The 9863-nt window shown below is 37.1% G+C and overlaps 1 protein-coding gene across 1 annotated transcript; it reads left to right on the top strand.

Moving 5' to 3' along the window:
* The first annotated feature begins 588 nt into the window (after positions 1–588).
* Positions 589–5971, top strand: LOC109197802 (uncharacterized threonine-rich GPI-anchored glycoprotein PJ4664.02). The gene is made up of 16 exons (XM_019353574.2): positions 589–687; positions 785–849; positions 968–1163; positions 1303–1412; positions 1508–1569; positions 1662–1804; positions 1899–2557; positions 2655–2719; positions 2842–3047; positions 3362–3471; positions 3567–3628; positions 3721–3863; positions 4008–4225; positions 4787–4848; positions 5244–5389; positions 5489–5971. Exons 5-16 carry the CDS (start codon positions 1550–1552, stop codon positions 5572–5574), a joined length of 1920 nt encoding a protein of 639 aa, XP_019209119.1. The 5' UTR covers positions 589–687; positions 785–849; positions 968–1163; positions 1303–1412; positions 1508–1549; the 3' UTR covers positions 5575–5971.
* Positions 5972–9863: the final 3892 nt, after the last annotated feature.

Raw genomic sequence — 9863 nt, 5'->3', positions numbered from 1 at the left:
CAACACAACAGCCACACCAACAACCACAACTGCAGCTCCAACAACCACGACCGCCGCACCAACAACCACGACTGCAGCTCCAACAACCACGACCGCAGCTCCAACAACCACGACAGCCGCACCGACAACCATGACAGCTGCACCAACAACTACAACTGCACCTCCTACAACCACCACGGCATCGTCAACAACAGCGACTGCGCCTCCAACAACCACGATTGCAGCTCCAACAAGTACCACTGCACCTCCATCAACCACAACTGCAGGTCCAACAACCACAACAGCCGCACCAACAACAACGACTGCAGGTCCAACAACCACCACTGCAGGTCCAACAACCACCACTGCAGCTCCAACAACCACCACTGCCCCTCCTACCACCTCCACCATGGCTCCTCTGACAACAACCACCACTGCAACACCAACCACAACCACGGCTCCTACGATAACAACTACCACTGCAACACCAACAACCACTACTGTTAAACAAACCACCATCACCACCACTCCTCCAACAACAACCACCACTGCCCATCAACCACCATCACAACAACAACTACAGCAGTGGCAGTAGTTCGTGCACCAGTTGTTGTCCTTTCAGCAGTTTTGGTTAGACCCTTTGTGCCTCAACTCGAAAATAGAACCAGTCCAGAATTTAAGGCACTTGCGGCAGACGTGGTGTTAGTGGTGAGTAAAATACTGAGATTAATTTTTAAGTGCTGTTAAAATTCCAGCTGATTACAACTAAATTTGAATTAATTTATTTTTACTTTGCTCCACATAGTATGAAGTCATCTATAGAGCTCGATATGGTTTACTTTTCAGTCGTGTAATTGTCATAGCATTTAGGTAAGATATTTACTTTTGTTCATTTGTAGCAATATTAATCTTATTATAATGACAAAAAATTTATGTTAATTTAACATATTTAATTAGGAGTTGCATTTTTTTTCTTTCTTTTATGTAGACAAGCTGGACCAGAACACGGACAGATCCTAGTACTGAAGCAGAAGTGGAGGTTGTGTTTAACAACACGATAACACCTGCAGAAATCCCAGAGGCTAAAGATGTTCAACAAACCTTAGTCACAGCGGTGTCTAATCCCAACAACACTTTCAATCTCACTTTTGATAAAGCATCTGTCGTAGCAACCCAAGTAAACAGTAAGTAAACAGCGGTCACACATGCCACTCTGGAAGTCACTCTCCTTTAAACAAGATTGATTTGAATGATTTGTTTTCAACTGCTTTTTTTCTTCCTCTTTGTTTTCTACACCTGAAACAACTACCACTGCTGAGCCAGTTTTTACAAAGCTGTTGCAGTTCACATCTGTTGGAGAGACATTTACAGCTGACTTGCTGAACTCATCATCTCAAGCATTTATAAATAGAGCATCACTGATAGTGACAACAGTAAGTTTTCTCTCTTGAAGTCAAACAGTGGTTAAATGCATGCATTCACTTAAGCATATGGACTCACAGATCTTTGATTGTGTGTGTTTCTGCAGCTTGAACCTATCTACAATAAAACATTTTCTTCATACCTCTCAATGAACGTGGCTGGATTCCGGTAATTTATTTTTTGTTTGATGATTACATATAATATATAATGCATAATGAATTAATGCAAATAAAACAATATTTGGTTTATTGATTTTGCAGAAATGGATCCATCATCAGTAACATTGACATTCGGTTTGCATCTACATCAGCGCCAAATAACACTGACATTGCAAATGTTTTGATCAATGCAGCTCCAAACATAACAGCTTTCACCATTACCAATGTTGTTGTCAGTGACCCAGGTAAGCAATATTTAATATGATCATGTTTTATATTCATAATATATCTGAACTGTTTGTTGAAGCAGCACCTTGTTTTCATTGCTGGCATTTACAGTGGCTTCAATTACAACTGCGAGCACTACAACACCAGTGATGACTGCAGCTACAAATGCAACCACAGCAAATATTACAAACATCACACCAGGAACAAATACAACTACGTTGCTTACAACAGCTTCAACTACAACTGCGAATACTACAGCACCAATGATGACTACACCTACAAATGCAACCACAGCAAATCTTACAAACACCACACATTCAACACATACAACTACAGTGTCTACAGCAGCTTCAACTACACCTGTGAACACTACAACACCAATGATCACTACCCCTACAAACTCAACCACAGCAAATCTTACAAACACCACACCTGTAACAAATACAACTACAGTGTCTACAACAGCTTCAACTACAGCTGTGAACGCAACTGCGAGCACTACAGCATCAAATGCAACCACAGCAAATCTTACAAACATCACACCAGGAACAAATACAACTACAGTGTCTACAACAACTGGTTCAGCTGTGGCAACAACAACAACATCATCAACAACAGCACCAACGACAACAACAACAGCAGCAGTAGTGGCAGTAGTTCGCACACCAATTGTTGTTGTTGCAGCAGTTTTGCTTCAACCCTTTGTGCCTGAACTCCAAGATAAAAACAGTCCAGAATTTAAGGCACTTGAGAAGCAAGTGGTAGTAGTGGTGAGTAAAATACTAAGATGAAATATTGTTAAAATTCCAGCCGATTACAGCTACATTTAAATTAATTAATTAATTTCCACTGGTTTGCACCGCACAGTATGAAATCATCTATAGACGTGAATATGGTTCACTTTTCAGCCGTGTAATTGTCATAGCATTCAGGTAAGATTTTTACTTTTGTTCATTCATAGCAAGACTAATCTAATTATCAGTATTTGCAAATAACTAATGTTAATTTAACATATTTAATTAAGAATTGAGTTTTTTCTTTTTTTTTTCTTTAGAAAAGCTGGGACGAGAACACGAGCATCTACTACTGGAAATAATATTGAAGCAGAAGTGCAGGTTGTGTTTAACAGCACAATAACACCTGCACAAATCCCAGAGGCTAAAGATGTTCAACAAACCTTAGTCAATGCGGTGTCTAACCCCAACAACACTTTCAACCTCAGTATTGATAACACATCCGTCATAGCAACCCAAGTAAACAGTGAGTAAACAGAAGTCCCACATGCCACTCTGGAAGCGGTTTATTTTTAGGCAATATACCTATTCATATTTAATATCATATAGAATTAATTATTGTTTGGGGCATGAACATCTTTCTAGTTATTTATTTAATTATTCTCTCAGATAAAACCAACATAATTATGTAATGTGCTAAACAGCAGAGAGACTCCTTTAAATGAGATCTACCATGTATAAAAACAACATTGTGTGTTTATGAAAATTACTTTGTTTTCAACTGCTTTTTTTCTTCCTCTTTGTTTTCTACACCTGAAACAACTACCACTGCTGAGCCAGTTTTTACAAAGCTGTTGCAGTTCACATCTGTTGGAGAGACATTTACAGCTGACTTGCTGAACTCATCATCTCCAGCATTTAGAAATAGATCATCACTGATAGTGACAACAGTAAGTTTTCTCTCTTGAAGTCAAACAGTGGTTAAATGCATGCATTCACTTAAGCATACGGACTCACAGATCTTTGATTGTGTGTGTTTCTGCAGCTTGAACCTATCTACAATAAAACATTTTCTTCATACCTCTCAATGAACGTGGCTGAATTCCGGTAATTTATTTTTAGCTTGATGATTACATATAATATATAATACATAATGAATTCATGCAAGTAAAACAATATTTGGTTTATTCATTTTGCAGAAATGGATCCATCATCACTGACATCTATATTCGGTTTGCATCTACATCAGCGCCAAATGACACTGACATTGCAAATGTTTTGATCAATGCAGCTCCAAACATAACAGCCTTCAACATTACCAATGTTGTTGTCAGTGATCCAGGTAAGCAATATTTAGTATTATCATATTTTAAATTCATAATATCGCAGAACTGTTTGTTAAAGCAACACTTTGTTTCCTTTTTTTGGCATTTACCGTGGCTTCAACTACAACTGTGAACGCTACAACACCAAATGATGACTACAGTTACAGTCACAAATACAGCGACTCCTACTACCACTACTACTGCAGCAAATACAACTGCAACGACTCCTACAACCACTACAGCTGTAACAACTACAACTGCTGAGCCAGTAAGAACACTGGCGGTTCAGTTCAGATCTGTTAATGGGATATTTACAACTGACTTGCTGACTTCATCATCCACAGCTTTTCAAAAACGAGCTTCACTGATAAAGATATCAGTAAGTTTTCTTCTTTCAGTTGAATAATACTTAAGTGTATGTATTGTGAATAATTGCAGAGTATATACTTATATTGTCATATAACAGTATTTTGGTAGTATACCATTAAAAAATGTATGGCCATCTTTTTCTATCCATACATTTATGAATCCCCTCCTAAAGTTAACAGTTTCTCCATTGTTTATAAGATTATATAGATTGAGATCAAGAAAAATCATATACATTATATGCAGTAAACTATAAGCCAATAACATTTCCACCATGACCTAAACTGAACTAAAACTCCACAGTAAATACTCCTGAGGTTTCTATTTTTTTGTAAGTGTTTAAAAAAAAAATAAAGATAAACCATAAAGGTGACCTGTGACATAATCATCATGTGCTAGATTTTCCAAAAAATGGGCAACTGGATGAACAGAAAAAAGATATTAACTATTAACTATTTGCACTATGATATTACATAGTGCAAATAACGCATCACAAATGACATGCAAATAAAGAAGCACAGTCTGAAAAAGCAAAGCATACATACTTACACTGTGTTTATTCATGTTTCTGCAGCTTGAACCTTTCTACCAGGCAAGATTTCCTTCATTCCGCTTCATCAATGTGACTGCATTCAGGTAAATTGTTTATGGTATAGCAGCGGTCCCCAACCCCCGGGCCACGGACCGGTCATTTGGTACCAGGCCGCGAGAGTTGAGACTCGGGTGTGAAATGTATGGTTTTCAGGGTTTTTATCGGTTTTTAGCGTTATTTTGTTATCGTTTTTTTCGTTAACTCGGTTTTCCTGGGTCTTTTCACGTGTGTTATGAATAAATCTTCTTTTTTTTGGTACCAGTACTAGTTTTATTTTGTTGTATTTATCCGCGACACCTTAAAGGCCGGTCCGTGAAAATATTGTCGGGGACAAACCGGTCCATGGCGCAAAAAAGGTTGGGGACCGCTGTGGTATAGGATTTTATGAATGTTTAAACAAAATAAAATAAAACTACGTTTTGGGTTATTCCTTTTGCAGTAATGGCTCAATTATAAATGACATGGACATTGGATTTGCATTGTCACTGGTCCCTAATGCAAATCAGATTGCACAAGTTTTGATCGATGCAGCCAAGATAACACCCTTCGACATTGAAACCAGTTCTATTCTTGTGGACGGCACACGTAAGATATATTTAATACAGTCACATCAAAGATATGATATATATTAAGAACAGTTGCTGAAAGGAATGCCTTTTTTCTTTTTCTTAACATTTGTAAAAGCGTCACATGGAGTGAGCCACAAGATCAGTCTCCTCACTGCATCCTGTATGTTGCTGCTGTCATGGCTCCTGTCAGGCCAGCAATAACATCTGCGCTGATGCTCTTGTGAAATAACTTGAGGAAATGCCTCCTGTGACTGGGTATGAAAAAGACTTTGTTCCAACTGAAAATCCACGAGGAGCTTCTGATGAAGAGCAATCATACTATGATTTAGAACTAAAACTGAAATGAACCTTTATGTTATTAATCACTAATGTAATCATTAATCAATTATATGTTATGTATTCTATTATTGTATTTATTCTGTTTGTATTGTATTGGATAATTATGGCAAAAATATTAGTCAAAGTGATCCTGATACAAACATTTAAAATTATTTAAAGAACTATCATTATTATCTCAAAACAATAATAATCTCATCTTTTGTTCTGAAGTCTGTTAAACAAAGCTATTAAACAAACTCTGATTCTCTTACTTTTTAAACATACTACTCTAATTAGCAATTCTTAGTGAGTTCAGTGAGGTTGTGACTAAGTGAGATGTATTAGACCTATATATAGTTCTAAACAGACATTGATCTTGGGCTGAGTTTGAATCAAATTACAAATTATCAACAAACACAGCTGAATTTTCATCTGAATTTTCACACAATATCTCCAGGGCTCAAACACTAAGCTGGCACTAAACACTCAAATTTAATTTTTTACAAAACAACATCAGCATGGGACAAGGACATACAGCAAGGAAGGAAAACAGAAAACACACACATATATACAAAAATATGTACCTGTGCATACATGGATGCAAAACTGTACACTCTATACACAATTATATACAGACACGCATGCATACAGGAGAAAGTAAAATGGAATGAATGAATGGATGGATATAAATCTCTTGTGTATAGTTACGTAACTATTTACTGTAAATCAAATTAAGTAATTAAAAGCCAATATTAGTAAAAAGCAGGGAGATTGTGATTGCCCATCATCATTTTCCTTAGACTGGTTTACCAGCTCTGAGTTACCCCCAAACCTCATCTGAGGGAGCCGACTCAGAGCATGACCATAATGAAAAGCAGCCTTCAGACGATGGGAAGGGGGGCCTGTTTATTTGTTGTATGTGATTGACATAATTAAATAATAACTAATTAGTAATAACTGTATAATCATTGTATATCATTAATGTTGTGTGTAGAAGTCGGTCAGTGACCCTAGTTAGCACAGACAGCGATATCCCAATGTACTTTGTGGGACTGAAACATGCACATTAAACAATACACAATAATAATAAATAAATAAACAAACAAAAGGAACAATGAGAAAAAGAAAAAAATACACAAAAATAAAAATGGAAACAATTAGTAATAACAACTCCTCAACACCTATGCTACTTTAACTACACATGCCTGCATACACACATATGAATAAATACACATACACATGAATTTCCTATATCAATGATAATTACAACAATATCTAAATGCATGTATATACAGACATACATATACACACATAGCAACAGAGACACAAATACATAGATGTGTGTGCACACACACATCTATGTATTTGGATACGTGTATGTGTACACGAGAGAAATAGGTGGGTATTATGGAGGACCACAAGAGAATAAATTCTGCATTCATAAATTCATTTTCAAATTAATGTTTTTATCATTTTATTTAAACAGAATTTTTAAATACATTTTTCAAAATGAATTATTAATCCATCGATAAGTATTTCAATTTGAAAATGAATTTCACAAAAAAAAAAGAATATTGCATAATAATGATCAAGGAACTGACCTCCCAGCCCATTGTTCATTCAGTGGTGCTAGTTTCAGTCATTATGCAAATGTACTGTTTACAAGATTAGGGAAACCTGCAGTCAGCTGACACTGAAGAAGTCACTTAGGTGAGTGATGAAACATTTCTCCCACTGAAAACGCTACATCCAGATGAACAGAATCAACTTTTGGGGATTCTTGCTGTATTGCAGCCTTTATGATTATCATAAATTAATTTTAATTTCAGCTTAGCTAGGATAAATCATGGATAGAGCGAATTTTACTACAGTCATAGAAATCCAAACAACGAGGAGGATAGGAATTGCGCTGGATTGCAGCATAAAAATGAAGAAAAACAGATGGGTCTGGGACAGACTTCTAAGTGACGCAAATTATTGGGATGTTGCAATTGCAAGGTGGTCTACTAACAATGTGCTATAATTTATATACAAAGATGCAGCCAGTTCACTTCAGATCATACCAACATTCTGCTACAAGAATGCAAATTAGAGGCTCAAAAAGACCAAGGAGGGAGAGTCTGGCAGGGCTACTAACCAAAATCATCCTGTGTAAGCTCAGGTTTCAAGCAGCTGTTTCTGTGTAAAATCAGTGTGGCAACTAATTTAATTTGAGAGACTAAACCATTACACACAAAAAAAAAACACTTCAAAAATCTAAAGAGTGCATGAGGCTGTGTGAGTAAAGGGTCATTCAAGCTTCTGGCCCCTGTGTAATAAACCAGCTGTTTTACATTTTAGGGCAGGGGTGGGCACCGAGGGCCGGTGTCCCTGCAGGTTTTACAACACAGCTGATTTAAATGGCTAAATTATCTCCTCAACATGTCCTGATGTTCTCCAGAGGCCTGGTAACGAACTAATCATGTGATTCAGGTGTGTTGACCCAAGGTGAGATCTAAAACCTGCAGGGACACCGGCCCTCGGGGCCTGGAATTGCCCACCCCTGCTTTAGGGTAACACTCAAGCAAATGACCACAGACTCTCAGAATCACTGGTTTTACTTGCAGCAAGGACTGAACCATACAGCTTCTCTATGCCGCCTTTATAGGAGGTCGCCTCCTGAGTAGCATAATGAGTCTTTCAAATGTGTTGGAATATCCAGCTGCACGTGTAGTCACGAGATGGACAGCGCATGGTCTTATTTTTCCTTAGCCCTCGACTCAGCTGTGACCTGCAATTAGTTACAGGGTCAGTTTCCTTTTCATCAGAATTATCTGCTCTCATGCAGACGCAATGATTTAACAAAATTTCGTTGCAAACTGTAAAAGGAAGCTGGATTTAAACAGAACATAGTAGTGTTGGATGTAATTTAAGGAAATATGAGTATAAGGCGTCTATGGAGCACATCTCCGTCAACGTTCACAATGACCAGAATGGATAACATCAGACATTTCTTTCAGTCAACTGACTGTGTTTAGGGAAAAAAAATTACCTAATAGTGGGTTTTGTGTTTCTTGTTAGCGGATGTCTGTGGGTTTTGTCAAACTTGACGTGAACAAAAGCAGAAAAAACAGTAAAAGATGCAGACTGTGAAAGTCTGGTTTATTTCATGATTTCAATGAAAAATTCTTACAGTCGCAGAGCAAAGTAGCATACGTGATGGACAGTGAGAAGTAAAACTCATCGTCTTACCAGTTGTTATATTCTTTAAACTTAAAATAAACTCCTGATATTAGAGTTTAGTGTTTTAAGTCATCTATTAAAAAAACATGTGTCAACACTTCTTTCTCCCAGCAGCATTACTGAAGTGACACTAACGTACTGCTGATGCTTCACATCACAATCTTTTTGATGAAAAAACATTTTCTGTCGTTAACAGGTGTCTGTGCTGTCAGTTGTTATGAAAATGGACAGAGCCTGGCTTCAAGCTTCCTCTTCTTCCCTGCTCTTTATTAATTACCATAGATCATTAATAGGGATCACAAAAGATTTGTCATATTATCCCCATAAAAACATGTTTTTAAATCATTGTGATACAGAGATTTAGATTTTTTCACAATGTGCATGAACTCCAATCTTTTGAGTCTCATATCTATAAAGTATCGAAAAGAAGACATTTATTCCAATATATGAACTACGCCTCTTGTAAAAAAGCTGCTTGGAAATGCATTCAAAAACTAAATGCAATTAAAATTACACGGTGTTTGAAAGATACATGATGGTAGATAAAAAATGATTTTGTCAAGAGTGAATGTACTTTTATGTTCACCAACAGCTCGGGAAGTCCTCAGTCCAAACTGACTTGAGGGTTTATTACGCAGGAAATGTCAACTCAGGAAGCTCCTGAGGCTTTTAATGATTTCTTTGAACTGCTCTTTCTCCAGGATGGAAGGATACAGTAGTTGGCTACTTGATTTACATCTTTTATTTCCGTATTTGCTCCCCATGGAAAACATATCCGGAATTTCTTATTGTCCAGATTATCAATTATGTCTGTGTACTCAGTCTTACATTTGTCTTGGCGATAATGTATCGGAATTTCAGGAGCAGGACCACGCCTCCAAACACGCTTCTTTCGATTGTCATCTATATAGGTTTCCTCAGTTCTACAAGCTGTTAATTCTCGTTTACGT

This window comes from Oreochromis niloticus, unplaced genomic scaffold (genome assembly GCF_001858045.2).
Source record: "Oreochromis niloticus isolate F11D_XX unplaced genomic scaffold, O_niloticus_UMD_NMBU tig00003765_pilon, whole genome shotgun sequence".
NCBI lineage: Eukaryota > Metazoa > Chordata > Actinopteri > Cichliformes > Cichlidae > Oreochromis > Oreochromis niloticus.
This window is presented reverse-complemented; position numbering and strand designations above follow the sequence as displayed.

Excerpts from the sequence above, each read along its gene's own strand:
- LOC109197802 (XM_019353574.2), top strand. The coding sequence starts at position 1,550 with ATGAACGTGGCTGGATTCCG. Across the intron at positions 2,558-2,654 it reads AGAAGCAAGTGGTAGTAGTG|TATGAAATCATCTATAGACG; the intron begins GTGAGTAAAATA and ends TGCACCGCACAG. Across the intron at positions 5,390-5,488 it reads TATTCTTGTGGACGGCACAC|CGTCACATGGAGTGAGCCAC; the intron begins GTAAGATATATT and ends CATTTGTAAAAG.